The sequence below is a fragment of the Maylandia zebra genome, linkage group LG2 (genome assembly GCF_041146795.1).
Source record: "Maylandia zebra isolate NMK-2024a linkage group LG2, Mzebra_GT3a, whole genome shotgun sequence".
Lineage (NCBI taxonomy): Eukaryota > Metazoa > Chordata > Actinopteri > Cichliformes > Cichlidae > Maylandia > Maylandia zebra.
This window is the reverse complement of record NC_135168.1, coordinates 41384305-41405206: the sequence shown is the minus strand read 5'-3', so window position 1 is coordinate 41405206 and position 20902 is coordinate 41384305. Positions and strand designations below refer to the sequence as shown.

Here is a 20902-nt window from a genome sequence, read left to right as displayed (position 1 = left end):
TCTTGAATGTATTTCCTAGGGCACTGTAGATTTTTATTACCCTTTTGAACTACCTGTTAGTAATTCAATGTGCCCTCAAGTTGTTGGGGAAAAAAAGAGTTTAAAATGGAGCATTTTGCATTGTGAGAGAAAAATTCCTTTCTATGCTGCAGTCACCAAAACACACCTTGCTTCCATGATAATGAAACTGATGTAAAAATACTGACGTGAATGTACGTTAGTATTTGTGTCACTGTCTTGGTGAGGAATAATTTTAATTTCAAAAGCTTGGAAGTAAATATCATATCTCCGAAGGGATATTTGAGGTTTAAAGATTGGACGTTAGGATCAGGGTTAGAGGTGAGTGGCCTCTAAATGGATTATTTTGTGTAATATTTAATATTGTTTCTTAAAAATGTAAAGCCCATATCATTAATGCACTCCAACCCTGAACCTTTCTAAACATTACATGATGGAGATGCATGTGGAAACATCAATGTCTGACGCAGTTGGACACTGGACAATAAACACCCTTTAAATCCCGAGATCAAAGTCCAAATTCAGAATAGAGCAGCTCATGCTCCTCCTGTGTACACTGCACTGGCAGCTCTCTCATCTAAATCAAAAAGAGTATTTCCACAAGTGATAACATATCTAAAGAGGACTATTATCTTCTGGGTTAAATGTAAGAAAGGAGAACTTCAGACAGTGTGCCTAACTGATATTCCCTTGTTTTCTGTAGCTTGTACGAAAATTATTTGAATTTTTTTTTCATTCTTTTTTTAAACAAAAAAATCAAACCTGAGTTTGTTTGCTGGCATCTCTGTCAAGGCAGGGTCATTGGTTTGTGCTCACTTTACACTGTGTGGTCAGGTGGGCATGCTTTGGGTAGCAGCTTGAGGTAGAGAGAGCTTATTTCCCCCTACTGTGCCAGCTCGTGTACGAGTCCCAAATCAGTTAGCGTTGGATATAATGGGTAAGGCATTCACTGAAAAACCAGAGACACTCATCCATTAGACTCGTACATTATATGTATACATTTATACTTGATCTTTTTTTTTTAAATTTCTAACGATTTCCTTGTTTTGTCAAGTGAGATTCACTTATAAGTGAAAAACTGTCTTCAAAGAAAAGCTGTGAGAACAGTTTTCGCTGCGATATTGGATCTGTCTTGTCTAAGCTTGCTCAGACCTGTGCAAAGGAGCTAGAGAGTATGCAAGTGTCAGTCGACTGTCTTTCTTCAGAGACTGACTGCACGAGTGGCTTGTGGAAGCTATTAGTAATGGCCTATGGGTACATCTTAAAGAAATCCTAGCAGTACTATGAATAACTGCATGTAAAATGTGCACTGGTGTGATTACCATTAGATGGTACTGAAGCATCTGGTGAACCAGAAAATGGCATGCCTTTGTGCACCCATGTAGTGCTTCATTCTCTTACCCTCAACACTCTTGTTAATAACTGTCATTGTTTCTCTGGTCCTTCCGCTTTCTACCCCCCATTTGTGTCTGATATTCAGCCTTTCTGCTTGTCAGTCTGTTCTGTCTCCAGACAAGTTAATGAGAAGGGCTCACCTGAGGGACCACAGTTGTGTTGGAGCTCATCTGTCTCATTACCATCTCATTATCACCCCTCTGTCTTTTTTCTCTTTATTTGTTTTCTTGTCCCTTATCGCATCATCTTCTCATTAATTTAAAATATCAAGTAAGTAAGTAAGCTGTGTGTTTTTATGGAACTGTCACGGCGAGTGAGGTGAGCCGTGTGGAGGAAATGAAGGAGGATCCAAGTGCAGGCAGTCGTGAAGGTGTAAAGGTGGTTTATTGAACATGAAAGTAAATACAAACGGAAAATGGAGCTGGAACTAAACTATACTGGGAAACAACTAAACTACAAAGCACAAACCTGAATGAGAACGAGCAGAGGAGAATGACGATGGACAGCAGGGAGAGCACACGGATGTGACATGGTAGATACACAGATGACGCAGGGTGGAATACACAGACGGACCAGCAACAACAATGACTGAAGACATGACTTAAATACACAGAGAACCACAGGGGAATTACACACAGGTGGTGGACACAGCTGGGAATAATCAACAAGACGAGACAAAGGTAAAACTGAACACACTCACATGAGACGCAGACCTTCACAATAAAACAGGAAACAAAACACACTTTACTAAGACACAGACTAGACAGAGACAGACTTGAAATGACATATGAAACTAAACCCACATCTTAAACCCAGATAAACAGAACATGGAACTCTAATAATAGACATAAACATTACCATAACACGACAAGAGAACAAGAACACAATCCCTGATGCAAACTTAAATCAAAACACAATAAACTCAAAATACTGGGTCCAACGGACCCAGAACCGTGACAGGAACGTTCAAATGTGGGCGGGAAAAGTTAGAGCATTTTGTTGCTAACACAAAATGTTACATATGAACTTTTGTATGCTATTAGGTGCAATTTTATGACTTCAGAGGTATATTTATCTATTCATACAAATCTCAGTTAATATGCCCAGTCCTCACCATTTCCTTGGTGAATTAATTTAGAATTTATGCCATAAGTTTATATTTCTTTCATCTCACTTCTAAAGCTAGTATCCTGAAAGGAGCTGAATAATCTAATCAACCTGCTTGAAGTGCTGTACAAGTATACATAATGTGTTTTTGAGATTAAGGCAATGACCATGTTAGTGCTTTTGTGAGCCTCTATGACATATGGGAATCTCTAACATATTTCTAAGCGTCTGTGGATTTATTCATGTGTATTTTCAGAGAAGCATAATTGAAGGTACGTGTTTGTCCAAGACTGAGAAATAAGCTGCCAATCAGCAGCCTATTTATTCAAGAAGCCTCTAAATTCACATTATTCAAATCATCAGACCCCATTTTCCTTATTGTTGGTTTTCTCTGTGTGTCTGTTTTCTTTGCACTTGTTTTACTTAAACAATATTCAGAAGCTATTATTAACAGCATTTTCAGTGGCTGTCGTTCCCCCCCCCCCCGCTCACATAAGAGAATAAAATGCATTCGGACACCATCACAAACTGACTTAAAGATAAAACTGAAGTCGAGTGCCCCCCCCCCCTCTCCCTGCATTAGGTGTTAGGTTCAGGTATCACTTCTCCTAAAGAATAACAATTGCCTGGCTTTACATCAACTGTCAGTGCTGTATATTTGTATATTGTCATTATCATTCATTTCGCCCACTACATAAGTGACAAGCTGAAATTGAACTGTTTGACAGATTCAAATAAAAGCTTTTTGCTTTGTTGACATATTGATGTTATCTACTAGCTAGCTCCCTGACTGTACACATACATTTTGAATGTAATGTAAGACACAAGTTCATTTGTTTGAATCAAACTGGATGTTCAGTGTGAGTTAGGTTAAAACTTCTCATCCACTGGAGAAGATGCACAACATGTCTCCTTGCAGGAGCAATAGTGTTAAATTCGCCGCATATTGAATTGTTATGTGGGGACTGCTAAGGATCCATCAGAACTGAACCTTACTCCACAAGAAACCCATCAGTTTGTCATCTGAGCCTCTGTAGACACACATAGAAAAGCTCCAAATACCTTTTAGAAAGTAAGTGAGCAGTAAGAGAGGATACAATCAGAGAGTGGAAAGTGTCAATTAACTTTTATTTGAAATATAATTTTGCATGTTTTTTTTAAATAATGAAATATTGAGCAAAGCTGAGACAAAAGACAACAAAAAGGAGAGTGCCTCCATCTTACATTACATTACCTCCCCTGTCCCCTCTCTCTCTCTCTCTCTGATTGTGTCACATTTGACACTCTCTCTCTCTCTCTCTCTCTCTCTTTTCGCGTACCCCTCAGTTCACTCATCTGTAACCATTCTCACTCGGTTTCACACCGCTCTGTCTCCAATTTCAATCTCACAACACTGTCCTCAGTCTCAGTTGTCAAGGTAAAAACCCACACAACATGATTGGATTTTCATGCATGCGTACTATCTTTGTGTGTGCATTTTTGATGTCTGTTTAGCAATGAAAATACCACTGTTTAAGAAAATATTTTTTTTTACTTCTTATAGCCTGAAGTCCTATCTTTGAATAGGTTTGAGATAATAATTGATTTCTTTCATCTAGCAGCCTGAAAGAGGAAAAAAAATGCTTTTATTGCTTGTTGCCAAAGGGTTGGCTTCTTTTATTTTTTTTAAATAATAAATGTAAGCAACATGGACCAAATTTGAAAATGTATTGATATTTTGTAGCTGAATGGGGTTTATGCTACCTGCTTAAAAAGATGCACTGAAAGAAAGTTGAGAAAGGGGAGATGATAATTTCCTACTGTGTTTAATGCTAATTATTTTACTGAAAAGAACAATGTAAAAGCTTTTGCCTCAACACGGTGTAATAGTTTGCTTGAGCAGAGCACAAACATGGCGGTGAATGCATAATGATAATCATTCCTCAGGGACTCTAAATCTGCCAGAAGCTCCAGCCTACTGACTGCTTCCTGTTCAACCAACTGTTGCTAAACAGAATCAAGCAAAAGTGGTTGATAGAAAGAAAGCTAAGAGAGCACAGTGAGAGCCACGGGGTAAGAGATTGAAACTTGAACTTTTATTGAACGAATCAATTGTGCTCATTTTAACGAAGCTTTTAATAAATTGTTTCAGTTTGTAATAAACTGCAACTGAAAGTTAAGAAAAATAAAACTAGCTACTTCAGAGTATTCATTTAGTGTAATTACACAGTTATTAGGGTTTAGCAGCTTTAGGAAATTCATGAACATTTCAGCTTTATCTGAGCTGAGTTCATAATTTTTGAAGTGACTTTTGAAAACACTGAAAAAAGACATTCATCCACAACTGCTATGTAAGAAAGTACAGTAATAACTTTTCTATCATTGTGCCATATTTAGAGCATTCTGTTGTTGCTTCCCAGCTGGGGCAGCACAGTATGGTCACTGAAAGAACAGATTAAAGGAGTGGATTGGCCTACTTTATCCTCATTTATGCTTTTCTTCTGTTCTGTTTTTAAGTTTTTAGTCTTATCTGAAATAAAATTGAAATGTTGGGGATTTATTTAGAAGAATTCTGTTGTTTTTTGGCAGAATTGTGTACAAGTAAAATCAGATGCGTGGGAAGGTACTGACTGAGCATTTCAAAAAATGATACTGCAAAAGGAAACATCGAGATGCCTTCATTCAGTTGTTTGAGGACCATTTTTTATATATATATATATATATATATATATATATATATGTATATATGTATATATATATATATATATATATATATGTATATATGTATATATATATATATATATATATATATATATAGTTATATAGATATATATATATATATCTATATATATATATATATATATATATATATATATATATATATAAAAATCCCCTCTCGCCCCTGTTGGGCGGTCTATTCTTCAGCCTCAGGTCCTCTACCAGAGGCCTGGGAGCTTGAGGGTCCTGTGCAGTATCTTAGCTGTTCCCAGGACTGTGCTCTTCTGGATAGAGGATCTTTGATGTTGTTCCTGGGATCTGCTGGAGCCACTCGCCTAGCTTTGGAGTCTCTGCAGCTAGTGCTCCGATTACCACTGGGACCACTGTTACCTTCACCCTCCACATGTTCTGGAGCTCTTCTCTGAACCCTTCATATTTCTCGAGCGTCTCGTGTTCCTTCTTCCTGATGTTGCTGTCATTCGGAACTGCTACATCGATCGCTACAGCCGTTTTCTTCTGTTTGTCCGGTTGGTTAGGACCACCATTTTGTCCATCTGTATCTGAAAGTCCCACAGAATCTTCGCTCGATAACCGCTCAAACTGAAGATTTTTCCATCTGTGTGAAAAGGTAGGAAACGCCAGTTCAAGCCAAAAGATACAATGCTAACAAGCCACGGTTAAACATTGTAAAAGATTTCTAACTACCTGAGAAAACACAAAAAGAGGCAGGTGATTATTATGTAGGGACAGGGATGATTCTCAGGCTGTGAAGAATTGTACATTTTGTAACACCTGGTCAGAGGGCCCGGTGGCGCCAGTGTCCGGCAGCCTCGCCTCTGTCAGTGCGCCCCAGGGTGGCTGTGGCTACAATATAGCTTGCCATCACTAGTGTGTGAATATGTGTGTGAATGGGTGGATGACTGGTTGTGTAAAGTGCTTTGGGGTCCTTAGGGACTAGCAAAGCGCTATACAAATACAGGCCATTTACCATTTAACACCTATGTGAAAATTAAAATAAAATATTTTCCTTCTTTCCTCCCTTCTGAAATACATTCACATCATCCACTCTCATGCAGAATGACTACCGTAAGCTGTCCATGCAGTGTAAAGACTTTGTGGTGGGTGTGTTGGACCTTTGTCGGGACACAGAGGAAGTTGAGGCGATTTTGAATGGCGACGTGGATCAGTGCCCGCCGAGTCCCTACAACCGTCCCTGCCTCAGCCGTGTCAAACTGGCTATCAAGTATGAAGTCAAGAAGGTAAGACAAAAACCGATTAGCTCGTTAAAAAATGTAACGAATTTTACAAATTGCATTAATTTGCAACATTAAAAATTAGTGTAAAAATTATTCAAAGAATTAGCAATGCAGTATGTAATGCCTTTTTTGTGGGATTAAATTATTTTTGCAGGAACTGTGAAAACATTTTCTGTAAGTAATAACTAAGCAAAATGCCAACATAATACAAAAGACTACAAGAAAAAAACGGTAATTGTTTGTCTCAGCAGCTTTATAGGTCTCTAAAGGTGAAGAGGCTTGTCACACAGTGTGTTTGACTTTGATACCTAATACTGGTGTTCATGTACTATGTCAACTTCTTTTTCTTTAACCTTTTCGAAAGGGCAGTACATCTGAGATATCATTGGAGCTCATTTTTTGGGTCTTTACAGTTCCAAAAATCCATTCGGTGTATGAAGAGTCAGATGTGGACAAGGCTTATGATAATTTTCTAGATATTTTTACTATGTGGTACAATAAACATTGTCCTGTAAACGAACACATGACAAAGAAAAAAAAGATAAAAAGTCCTTGGCTCACAAAAGGAATTATTAATGCTTGCAAAAAGAAAAACAATCTGTATAAACAGTTTATCAAAGTAAAAACAAAAGAAGTGAAACAAAGATATAAAGCATATAGAAATAAATTGACTGATATTATAAGAACGAGCAAACAACTTTATTATAGAAGAAGATTATATGAAAATAAAAACAATATAAAAGGAACTTGGGATGTGTTAAACAACTTAATTAAACAAGGATCTTCTGGAACATCATATCCTGAATATTTTACTGATGCAAATGGTGAAAATCACAACATGAGTAATATTGTCGATGGGTTCAATAAATTCTTCATAAATGTTGGCCCTGAACTAGCAGCGGACATCCTGTGTCATAAAAATGAAAATATCAGTAATATAAAATCAAATCCCTTTTCACTGTTCCTCTCAGCTACAAATGAGCAAGAAGTAATAAATATCACATTAAAATGTAAAAGTAAGTCTTCAATGGATTATCATGACATAAATATGTCTGTAGTTAAACAGGTTATTCTGAATATTGCTAGTCCCTTAACATATATCTGTAATTTATCATTTCAGTCCGGTTGTTTTCCAAAAAAAATGAAAATTGCGAAAGTAATACTACTATATAAAAGTAATGACAAACACAGTTTTACCAATTATAGGCCTATTTCTCTACTGCCTCAATTCTCAAAAATTCTAGAAAAACTTTTTAATTCAAGATTAGAAAAATTCCTTGAAAAACATCAAATAATAAATGTTGGTCAGTATGGTTTCAGAACGCAAAGAACCACTTCAATGGCGATAATTGAGGCAGTAGAAGAAATTACTGATACACTGGATAAAAATAAATATGCAGTTGGTATTTTTGTTGACCTCAAAAAGGCCTTCGACACAATCAATCACTCAATTTTACTGGCTAAATTGGAAAGATATGGTATTTGAGGGAAAGCTGGTAACTGGTTAAAAAGTTACCTAACAGGTCGGGAACAATATGTTAGCATAGGGCATTACCATTCAGAGAAACTTGGTATTACATGTGGTGTTCCCCAAGGGTCAGTGTTGGGACCAAAACTTTTCAATGTATACATAAATGATATTTTTGATGTTTCTCAAGTACTTAAACTCATACTGTTCGCAGATGACACCAACATATTTTTCAGTAGCGATGATTATACTGATCTTGTAATGACTGTAAACAGGGAGCTAAAATTAATAAAAAAATGGATGGACATAAATAAATTATCATTAAATATAAATAAAACTAAAGCAATGTTTTTTGGTAATTTAAAATATAATATAGAATTACCAATTATCATTGAAGGTGTACCAATTGATAATGTGAGTGAAAACAAATTTTTGGGAGTTATAATTGATAACAAAATTTCATGGAAACCCCACGTCAGACACATAAAAACCAAAATTTCTAGAAGCCTCGCAGTTTTGAACAAAGTGAAACAATTCCTTGATAAAGATGCCCTTCGTACTCTGTACTGTACCCTGGTTCTTCCATATCTTACATATTGTGTGGAAGTGTGGGGAAATACATATAAAAATACAACTAATCCATTAGTCACAGTACAGAAACGAGCACTGCGTATTATTCACAAGGCTGGTTATCTAGATCATACTCACAAATTCTTTCTTCAGGCAAAGTTACTTAAATTCCAGGATCTGGTTAATTACAATACATCCATAATTTTGTATAAAGCTTTTACTAAACTTTTACCGGCAAATTTACAAACTAGATTTGAAATTCGAGAAAAGGTTTATAATGTGAGAGGCTTTGGAGAATTCAAATTACCCAGAACTCGAACAACCCGTAAAGGCTTTTGTGTGTCTGTATGTGGTGTGAAAATCTGGAACAGTCTGAGTTTACAATTGAAACAATGCAAAAATATTCATAGATTTAAATTTCTCTACAAACAGTTGGTCTGGTCACAGTATACTCAATGATGCTTTTAGTGTGCTCTGTAATGTCTGTCCTCTTACCATTGCTGGTATGGATTCCAAAATAAAAATAAAAAAATTAAGTGTGCGTATGTATGTACATATATGTACATGTGTGTGTAGATATATATGTATGTATATGTATGTGTGTCTGTTACTTGTAGTTATTACTGCCTGTTACCTGTGGTAATGCAATTTATAATTTATATATTCTGTATTCAGTTATGAAGGCTCTAATTGTTGGTTGCGAGCTGCCGCTTAGATGCTTGTATCTGCCCGGGGCTGTTGATGGGTCTGTATGCAATGATGGGCGTAGCTGCGGGAAGTTTATTGTTTTTTTTTTGTTGATGAGTGAGTATAGGGGTGGGATTTAATAAGTTTTCTTCGTCCCACTCCTTTTTCAGGCAAGTTTTGTTTTTTGTTTTGTGTATTTTATGTTCAATATAGGTATTTGTTGTGCCTGAAAATGAATAAATAAATGAAATGAAATGAAATGAATACCCAACCCCCAAAACACATGGGACCACGCAAGAAAACATGACCAATAATCCTCTCGTCATTTCAACTTTAAGGTCCATTTGTTGTTTGGAAGAAGACAGTTTTGTTGTATAATAACTTTGACTGCTTTGTAACTTTGACCTTTTGGACCTGTACATTTCCATTAAGGTTATTACACACACATAGGAATTCGAGTATTATCAGCACTGCCCAGAAGTAAAAAAAAAAAGTGGAATGAGACTCGCCACATACTTTTTAGTTGTTGTGTTAACATGGACACATTAATATAAGTGCAGATTTGTCAGTTTGGCTAAATCAAATTTTATTTATATAGTTCCAAATCACAACAACAGTCGCCTCAAAGCGCTTTATATTTTAAGTTACGGATCAAAGAAATAGTCAGACAACCCCTTTTTGAGCAAGCACTAGGAACTACAAGTAAGCCAGCAGTCTTAGAGCAAAGTGCACTGTTAGCGTGATATTGTATTATGAGGGGCCTGAACATTTAAGACCTTGTATGTGAGGTCCAGGACTATAAATTCGATTCTGGCTTTAACAGGGAGCCAGTGAATAGAAGCCAATATGGGAGAAATCTGCTTTCTCTTTCTAGTTCCTGTCAGTACTCTCACAGCAGCAATTTGGATAAATTGAAATTCAGAGAGGTTTTAGAACAGCCGATAATAATGAATTAGAATAGTCCAGAAATAATAATGCATGAACTAGCTTTTCAGTACCACTCTAAGACAGGATGTTTCCAATTTTAGAGATATTTGTAAAAATGCAAGAAAGTCCTGCATATTTGTTTATTATGGACATTTAAGAACAAATCCTGGTGAAAATATTGGTTTCAAGATTCCTCTTTCTGTTACTTAATGCCAAGGTAATTGTATCCAGAGTATCTGGTTATACATCACGTTTCTAAGATTTTTAGGGCCAAGTACAATAACCTCAGTTTTATCTGAATTTAGAAGCAGAAACTTCAGAGGTCATCGAGGTTTTCATGTCTTTAAGACATTGCTAGCTAACTGGTGTGTGGCATCATATATAGAAATAGCTGGGTATCATCTGCATAGCATAAAAATGTATACTATGCCTTCTAATGATACTGCCTAAAGGAAATATGAGCAATGTAAACAGAATTAGTCCTAGCAAGGAACAGTTTGGAAATCCATAATAAACGTTAGTGTGTGTAGTTGTGTAAAGAAGACTCCTTATTTACATGAACAAAGTGGAGTCTATTAGACAGATATGATTCAACCCAATGCAACACACTACCTTTAATTCCCATGGCATGGATAGAAATACATTATTTATTGCAGTTTAACATGTAACCCGACTTATTTCTAACTAAGCTAGTTTCTCTGATCTGTTTGTGCAGTATATTTCCAGTACAGTATGCTTGAGTGTTGTTTTGAATGTGGACTCACAGGACCCTTTTGTAAACAACTCACTGACCGGTGTGTAAAAGTTAATCCCTGCTGTGCAGAGGTGCTCAGGAAAATGTCAAACCAAATCCCTTTTCCCCATTTGGCCCTGCCATTCTCTCTCACTCACACGTGTTCCTGTCTGATCCTAATGTGCCTCATGTTTTCTTTAATCAGGTAATTCCCTGGTGTAGTTGTGCATGCGCACAGGTGTATTTGTATACATGTGTATATGTGTGTGTGTGTGTGTGTGTGTGTGTGTGTGTGTGTGTGTGCGCGCACACACGTGTGTTTTGGGCATTAAACAGGTTGCTTTTTTGTATCCTGTACAAGAGAGCATGACCAATACCAGGCAGCTAATTACACCAGGCAAGAGGAGAGGGAGGGTGTGATTGCCATGGAAACCAGGTGGAGCGTGACTGCATGTAGAGCATGTAGATGGACACAGGAGGCTTTCATGTCAGGGGTTATTGGTTTGATGGACTGATCAGTGGTAAGTTATAGTAACTGAATGGGTGGTGGTGTATGTATTACTGTTTGAGGCTTTTCAGCCATATGCAAATTGTATGTGTTTGTTTCAATCGGTGGAGGAAGCAGAAAATGTCAATTGTCAGCTCAGATAAATGTTCCTCAAACGTGATGATCAAGGGTCACTGGTGAAGTGATGGATAGGCATTGATTGACTGGGTGAACCCAATAAAGTGAACAGAAATCGAGGGAGAGCACACATGACCAGAAGTGAGGTGTTGCTGAAATCTTAGACGTGAATACAAAACACACAAACACAACGTTTGATTGTTCCACTAGCTGACTGCTGACTGAACATTGATTGCTTGGTTGTCCACATCCTTCCTCCAGCTGGAAGAAAAACATCCATCTTCTCCTGCGTTGTAAGACCTTTGCTGGCTTTCATTTATCACTGCCTTACTTAGAATAAACTCTGTAATTAATGTGAAAATGCACCACTTCTTATTGCCTTATTTATTTTGCACTTTGTATATTAAATTGATTTTCCATCCTGCTTGTTGCCATTTTTCTTTTTAAATGAATTCAAGTGGAAACCATAAACACAAATGTATTAAAGGTTGCCACTTGACTTCGTTTAGGTAGTAATATATTCAGATTTTTATGAATACACAATACTCAAGTACTAGAAATAGATATTCAGAATGGACACTAAGCTACTTGAGATACTTGGAAAAGTAAATTAGCACCAGATGCCCTTTCGCAAATATGTAATATTTAATCATGTCAATTTTACCCTCTTGGCATTTGTTAATTTAGTTGTATTGAAGTATCATGTATAGTATGCATACTTTTCATAATTAAAAACTGTAATTCCCCATAAAGGAAGTGCAGACCACTGCACCTGCTGAGGGGATTTTCCTGTTTGCTGTTGTTTATGTTTCCCTGTGGGTTATAACCCAGACGTTTTTGCTTAACATAATGGGAAACTTGAAGAAAGTTCTCCCCAATACCACCAGCATTTAGCCTTCTCTAAAACACTTTTTGGATTTGAGACATTTGATATTTATTGTGTCCTCTTTAATTTGGTAACCTGTCTCTTTACTATGCTTTCTTTACTTCTTTGTCTTTCCCACCTTCTCATTGGCTATCCAGGCTTAAATATTTCCATCTCCCCCTGTGCAAGTATAGTCCCGACATTCCATCTATCTTTGTTAATTCAATGTGCTAACCACCACCTGTTGCTATTTCTTTGCTGTCTTGTTTTGCATTTTTTAAATTTACCTGTCAGTTCATGTTATATCCTGTGATATACCTTCTTGTTAAATTAAACTTTGTCTGCATCCATTTTGACCTGCATTTAGATCAATTCTAGAACTTTAATAACAAATGAAAGGCTTAAAAACCATGAAAGCACAAAAGCTGGAATGGTGGGAGAATGAAATGTGTATTGCTTGACTAGAGCAATTTTGCTGATACAGTTCCATCAGATTCTGTGTGGACATTAAATAAGCACTGAACTATTTGAAAGCGCATCATAATAAACTTGAATCTTGGACCTTCAAGCTATTCTTAATAACACAATTTCTTTTGGATAATTTGGGATTGGATAATTCTGTCACGGTCTGGAGGGCAGACCGTGGGGGATGTAGGAGAAAGGACCCAAAACGCAGACTTGATGGAATGAACAGTGGGTTTATTTACAGTGAGGTAAATGTACACCACACATTAAATCTCCAAAAGTGCTCCCTCGACTCCCGTGACGTGTCTTCTCCCAAGTGCTGGTATCCCGTGCTCTCTGCCCCTGTGCCTTCACACACCCCGTGTGTCTTGCAGTCCTGTGTTCCACTGTCCTCCTGGGGAAAAACACAGACAAAGCCGTTATGGCACCAACTCCGGCAGGCATACACTTTAACAACACTAGAAACACTGACATGGAGTCTAACTCAACGATCCTGCACCGGAGGAAGCTCCATCGCTCTGTTAAGTAGCTCCCCCGACGATCCTGATCAGAAGCAGGTGTGTGGTAAGCTAGGCGTGACCAGCAGCTGGCAGGGCCACACCCATCAGGCCTGCAGGTGGCTGTCCTTCATCCTCCAGCCTCACACACACACACACACACCAGCATGGAACACAAGAGCACAGTGCAGCAAACATACATCCAATACACTAATAACAATAAAGGTCCACACTGTTCACGAACCCCGAGTCCCCGGCACCGGGTCCGTGACAAATTCACTGGAGTTGTGAAAAGGTCAAAAACATGGCTCTGCTTTCCACACCTGTGTCCACAGAGAGACACTGACCACAAAGATGTCAAGGAGAATTTTAGATGAAGCTTGAGAAGAATACGTTTTTGTCATCCACAGTAGTCATGGCTGTTTAACATATTATCCATGTGAGATAGACAATGACCACCCTTCACACTGCATACTGAAATCTGACGGTTTTCATATTTTAAGGTGCTCTATTGATGTTTTAAACCAGGCGAAGAAGTCAGGACATTTATTGTGGACTGTTAGATCAATACTCTGGCTTTAAGTTGCTTTTTAAGTTGACATATTTGGTGACATTTTCAACTATGTAAGGAACTCAAACTGTTCTTCCAAGGAAAAGCAGTGACTGTATTTTATGTCGACAGTAAGACGGAAGCCACACTATGGAAGAGACAGTGGGAGACTTCAGAGCAGCTCTGAGTTCTTTGAAAATAGGTGTGAATTTCTCAGTAAAGAGGAGGGTTAAATCCTGAATTCCCTGACAGATGTCATCTGAGAAACCTGCAAACCCTGAGGGGCCAACTCCAGGAGGACTTCTCTGTGCTCAGTGTGCAATCCAGCTTCATACAGAATCAATTTGCCCACCGTAATGGGCAAGTTTCCATTGTATGCAGCAGGACAGCCAGGTGGAATTGTTTTTGTGGTTCTGCTTTGAAATTGATATTTGTAACTTAAAACATACTGATCTGTCGTCAAGGCATTAATGTCTCTATTACCTTTTACTACCACTGGATTTTCAGCATTTGTCACTTTAAAGACAAAGTATACGAATAATCGAAATGTTGGGCCTGATCTCGCTGATGTCCATTCTGTAATATAACACAAACCCTGTAAGTGATTTGTGTCCAGTGTACTGAGATACACTTTCTACAGGTGGTCTTTCAGAGACTAGAGTAAATCTTGTGTCAAAGGTAATATTTGGACTTTGGACTTTAATTGCCTTGTTTTATGGTTTTAAATGTCAGATATATGTGTTACACAGCAATTAGCCCAGCTGTGGTAGATTGTAAATGGTGTATACAAATGCATGTGTCAAAAGTGCTGGTTCAAATGACGTTTTCAGTTTGGGTTTTTGGGGTTTATATTAGCTTACATGTTGTAAAAATCTATACATAAAGATTTTTGACTTAGTGACTGAACGTTAAGCGCACAAAACACGTGGGCTACAGCGACTTCTTTTGACTCTCACTCAACTTTCTATTTATCATTATATCCTTTCTTTCACTAAGATAATAAGGATTAAAAAATCTTTGAAAGACACATAATTGCCATCAATTCATGATATTGAGGCAAAAAAACATTTCATGTCTTACAATGTTCCTACTTTCTTTATTTTCAAGACCCATTGCTTGAAACCATTTTTTTTATTCCATCCATTAAAGATGTAACATACCAAGAACCCACACTGGCAGAGGAAATTTATTAAAAGCTTGAAAGACATTCACACAGGAATGCTTTGCTGCTGCTTTCCTGGGACTTTAACCGGCTGCTTTTTTAGATATTTATTCATTCTTAGACATCCCTTTTTCCCAATGCATCTAAATTTGGGTTTTCCACTTTAACCAAAGGATCAGTGTTGGCCACTTGTGTGTGCCTGGGTAGCATATTTTTAATATTTGAAATATCGTTTTTAGTTATAGTCATCTTCTTTGTGTGCTAATAAAACAAACAAAACAAAACCCACATTTTATAAACTACATACATCACATCATTGATGTATCCTGCAGTCATTGAATGTTTAACGATCATACAGCCTGTTCCAGGCGTGGTGAGTCAGGCCTTGGCTGAAACTATGTCCTTCAGCTGTATACCTTTGTTATTGCAGATGCACATTTTGGATGAGAGGATTTTCATGAGTGGGACTTATAACTAGATAACTAGAGCTACTGAGATTACAAGGGGTCCATCCCAGTAGATTCATGTCTAAAGTTGGAGAAAAATATTCAAGGTTTGTTTCTGGTTTAAATTAAAGACGACCTGCCTTAATGTAAAACTTCTATACTTCTATTCGGCCTGACTATGTAAGCAGCTTTTTGTCATATGAAGCTAGTGTGAGTTGTTCCTTGAAAATCCTGGCATCACTAGCTGTTTGCTTTTAGCACCACTCGCCCTTTCCTGTTTGTCTTTCTCATCCTTTAACCATCCTTGCCCTGTACCCAAACTGTGTCATCTTCCTTCGTTCTCCACTGATTTAAGTTTCTTGTTTATTTTCTTCTGTTTCAGTTCGTTGCTCATCCGAACTGCCAGCAGCAACTGCTGACTATCTGGTATGAGAATCTGCCTGGCCTGAGGCAGCAGTCCATTGGTGTGAAGTGCTGGACAGTCCTGGGAGTAACTGTAGGCCTCCCATTCCTGGCTATTGCCTACTGGATAATGCCATGTAGCAAGGTATGGACAGATAGCTACATGCGCAAACACAATTGCAAACTACAGTTAAAATACACACACATATAGTTTAGGGAACTTATTATTGCTGTATCTATGCACTATTGCTTCTCAGTAAAATATTATTTTCTATTCTTGTTCCACCTATTATTTGCAGCCAACTATAGTATTTCAAATTGCACTTGAAGTCTCATCATGCAGCTTATAGGCTCATTACCCATCAGGAAACACAATTCCCAATGTTGTTCTTTGTTGCTCATATGACCTTACCACAAGTTGGGGAGAATCTAAAGTTTGCCCTGAGGTTGGAACGACAGCAAAGGCCTTAATATTAACTTAGGATTAGTTCATTTCAGGACATCTCAGACTCGCTTCTCAGCTCAACATTTAGGCTCAGCTTTTATTATTCTAATCTTAGCTTCATCATCATCATCTACTCTCAGACTGAGCAGAACTTGAAGTGTGACACAAAACACGTGACAGACTAGACAGGAAACAAGACACATAACCAAAGAGACATAGCTGAAACAAAAACTAGAATAAACCTCAACTAAATCTTAGCGAACAATAACACAAGAACTTACTATCATCAACTTAACACAAAAAAACATAAATAAACTCAAAACGCTGGGTCACAGACCCAGCCCCTGATAGAGTCATGTGAAAAAGAACGTACCTCTTTTAATTCTAAATGTTTTTAGGTATCAGAACTTTTAAAATCGTCCGGTGCCCAGCAAGTCTTAAAATCAAGGAAATTTTGGAAGTTTGTTTCATCTTGAGCATTGTTGTGTTTACACAGTGCCAAGGGGTAAAGACATCACCACTGATCTTAGAGATGCAATTGTTACTACCCATGAAGCTAGGACCCCAAGCATGTTATAAGCTCATGCAGTATAAAAAAGGTTTTCTTAAATTGTGTATAACATTACAGACAGATTTTTTTATATTCCCTAATTATTAACTAACAACCTGTATTCTATACAATTATCCTGAATATAAAAATACAATCCTAGGTTATACAGAATTATCACAAATAAACAATAAGCACTTAATATAGGTTTTTCCAATTTCTTAAGCTGTAGTCATCTTGATTCCACCTCATCTCTGCAGTTGTACCCTTTTTACAGACATTGTTGCTACAGACAATAATCCACTTTTTCCCTAAAATACTAAATATGGTTCTACTATAAATGACACAAACCTTATAACCTTGTTAGGGTATTTAGAGGAATATATATGCACTAGACTCTAAAGATATGGCCAAATGAAATGTCAAAACTTACAGATTTACAGTTTCAGAACACAATATAGTAACTGTTTGATTATAGGGCATGTGGGACATTTTCTGACATTTTCTTCATTCTCATCAAGCAGATTGTATTTTCTAAAGTGACACAATATGACATCGGCCACACTCAGACACAGGAGCTGAGTAAGCGGTTATGCAAATCTTCTCATCAACCTGAATAATCCTGCACCTCATCATCACCAAGTGGTGTGTGTGTGTGTGTGTGTGTGTGTGTGCGTGCGTGCGTGCGTGCGTGTGTGTGTGTGTGTGTGTGTCTACACTCAGATTTGAGGACCTTTGAGCAGTTCATGGTAGGCGTGACTGATGAATTAGTCATTTTGTAGACTAGAGAGCGAGAGCACCGGATGTTAGCCGTGCATGAGAAGCTGGAGAACCATAAAACTTAGAGGTTATGTCACGGTTCTGGGTCAGTTTGACCCAGTATTTTGAGTTGTCATGTTAGGTGTGTTTTTTGCATTATGGATTGTTTTCTTATTCTCTTGTAGTTCGTGTTCTGGTTCATGTTCAGTAGTTAGTTGTTCCCAGTAGAGTTTAGTTCATTCTCCGGTTGCCGTTTGTCTATTTATATTTCGTGTTCAATAAACCACCTTCACACCTTCGCTACTTCCTGCAATTGGATCCTCCTTTATTATTTCCACACGGCTCATCTCACTCGCCGTGACAGGTTATCCACCAATGAAGCACTTGTCGCAAAAAACACTTGTGTTATGTTAATGTGTGTGTTTCTGTGTGCGTATTCACATGTGTGCATATGTGTGGATGTATGATTACATCTAATTATGAATCAATCAAATCATGACACTGCATGTGACTGCCTGACGTTTCGTGTCATGTGAGAGACAGCTGAGAAAAAGAAGCAGGGCAGAGAAGCAAATATGGGACGTACAGCTTATAGTTGTGCTGTTACTGTGTCTGTTGCTGTGTCACGTTTATTTAATTTTTTTAATGTGCATGTTGTTTTAACAGACCAGGGACATGTGTGATGTTGATAAAGCAAAACTACAGAGGGTAGAATAATAAAAGCAGCCTAATCAAAAAAAATAGCCAAGAGACAAAACAGATGTTTATGCATGCTTTGTGACCATGTGACCGCAGCTCATCAGAAACAAAAAGTAGAATGGATTTGATAATGAAATAGATAAAGACAGTGTAAATCAGAACAAAAATACAGTTCGACAGACAAACGCAGAGAGAAAGCTTTGATGTGTTCTGGTTGATTGTGTTTAGTGTAGCCTCCTGCACCTGCAGCTAATCATCTAGTTCTTCTCATCTCATCTTATCAATTGCTTGTTTTTTACAGCCCATAATATGCCCCATTTTACAACACTACAACACACAATTATTAAAATCCCACATCATATTACATTTCATATCAGCCTGGGGCGATAAAGACAGTGTTTTTGTTCCTGTAACAGAAGTAGTAAGTCATTGAGAGCAGGCAGAAAAAACATGGATACTGTAATTGCTTTGAAAATCCTCTTTGGGTGAAAAATAGCAGCGATATGCTTCAGAAGTGATGAAAAGCAGATGTGCGATCAGAGATAGAATGCTTCTTATTGACTGAAGAGGTTAAAATATGGTGAGTGACGTGAAATTTTTCAGCCTTCCGCGAGTAACTGAAAATAGATAAAAAGTCAGAAAAAGAGAACAAGTGATGAAGAGGAAAATTGCCTTGGAGACTTGATGAACCAAGTTTCACATGTTAGTCAAGGATTCATTTGTATCACTAACTTTGCAGATTTATAGTGAAAAGGTAAGAGTACGTGTAAGGAAAGCTTATGATTCTGAAACTATGGTAAACCTCGTCCTTATTTTCACAGAGTATTTCAGGCATGACGAGGCTCTTTATTAATGATAATTATACCAACGATGACAATCAATTTGGCAATGATACGCTGACATTTCCAAATGCTACATGTTGCGCCGATATTAAGTAATTATTTTTTCATTAATTACTTTTCTGCAGTCCATCATCTACTTAATTGGTTGAAATATATTTTTGCATGCTATCTCTGACACGGCTGCCTGCGGTTTTAAAATTTTGGACACACTTTGAGATTTTTTGTTTCCGTCCTAGCTTTTCTTGGCCTCCTTTTGTCTCATGGGAGATTCAAATTCGAAGCCAGTACCAAAAAAAATCCTTATCAGTATACAAAGGACTGGTTTCTTTTTTTTTTTACAGCTAATGTAGGTCAGGGTAAAGCAAGCAACATAGCAGACTTCATTTATTTTACCTCCAAGCACTGAGCAAATTCTTTCAAATATTTACTTCAGTCCAATATAAAATGAGGAAGCTATTTGATTAATATTGTATATATTAAGGCTCACTAACCAGAATGCAGTGTAGTTTGCATTGCTGGAAATATCTCTTTAGTTTGAATTAAAGAGATAGCTGCAAAGAGAAACAGAGTATAGACGTGAAAATGTACACATTAGTAAAGGTCCTCTATATGATTATATAGTTAACCCAAAGTATGCAGTGTATTTAATATATTTTAGGAAAAAATAAGATCTTTTCATGTGGCTGTGGGTTCACTCTGGGCACTCCAGCTTCCTCCCACAGTCCAAAGACATGCAGTTAGTAAGGTTAGGTTAATTAGAGATTCTGAAGTGCCCATAGGTGTGAATGTGAGTGTGAATGGTTGTCTGTCTCTCTCTGTTAGCTCTGCGACAGGCTGATGACCTGTCCAGGGTGTAACCTTCCCTCTTTTCCTTTGGTTGCTGGGATAGGCTCTAGTCTATCTAGTGACCCTGAATTGATTAGATGGGTGTAAATTTATAAATTATTCATAGTCTTTCTTTACAAAAATTTCAAAAAGTTCCAGGAAATGTCCAGAAAAAAAACACAAAAGCATTGCCATTTTTGCTTCAAGATCGTTTTCTCTTACACCTCTAAGTGGATGCCATGGTGCTGTGAAAAAGGGTTAGGTGTTTTACAGAAGGTGTTTGCCCCCTTCCTGGTGTCTTTGTTTCTGTATATTACTGATATATAAATGTTTCAAATCATCAAATAATTTTGATGTTGGATAAAGAGACCCCAAATAAATAAAAAATGTAGTTTGTAAATAGTCATTTCATTTATTAGGCAAAAAAAAAAATCTGTCCTTTTTAAATTATGAATTAACTGTGATTAACCATATTTTTTTGAAAGCTGAGTTCAATTTCACCAGTCTGTGCCTGATTACTGATTACTTAAGTGCTTTCTATCTAACATTCACACTCCAGTGAGTGCATCAGAGAGCAACTGTATTTTGCCTATGGATACTTTAACACACAGACTGGTGCAGCCAATCCTCTGATCATCTTCTGCTCTACCTCCTGAGCTACTGCGACCTCTGTCTGACAAAGTAAAACCGGACCAAAGATCTCAAAAAGCAACACATCATGCCACGATCTAAAAAAACTCAAAAACTGATGAGAAGCAAAGTCATTGACATCTAGCAGTCTGGAAAGGGTTACAAAGCCACTTTTTAAAGCTTTGAGACTCCAGTGAATCACCATCTCCACAAATAGAGACTTCATCTGTGACGCATCCAGGAGGTCAAAAAAGAATCCAGAACAGGACTTAAAGAACTGTTGAC

At 37.5% G+C, this 20902-nt stretch overlaps 1 protein-coding gene across 1 annotated transcript in view; it reads left to right on the top strand.

The window, feature by feature from the left end:
* trpc7b (transient receptor potential cation channel, subfamily C, member 7b) overlaps positions 1–20902 on the top strand; it is a 60714-nt gene that overhangs the window by 6850 nt on the left and 32962 nt on the right. Inside the window, exons 3-4 of the mRNA XM_004545434.3 lie at positions 6294–6476; positions 15851–16015. Coding sequence (XP_004545491.1) covers positions 6294–6476; positions 15851–16015 — 348 coding nt within the window. The remainder of the gene's footprint in view (positions 1–6293; positions 6477–15850; positions 16016–20902) is intronic.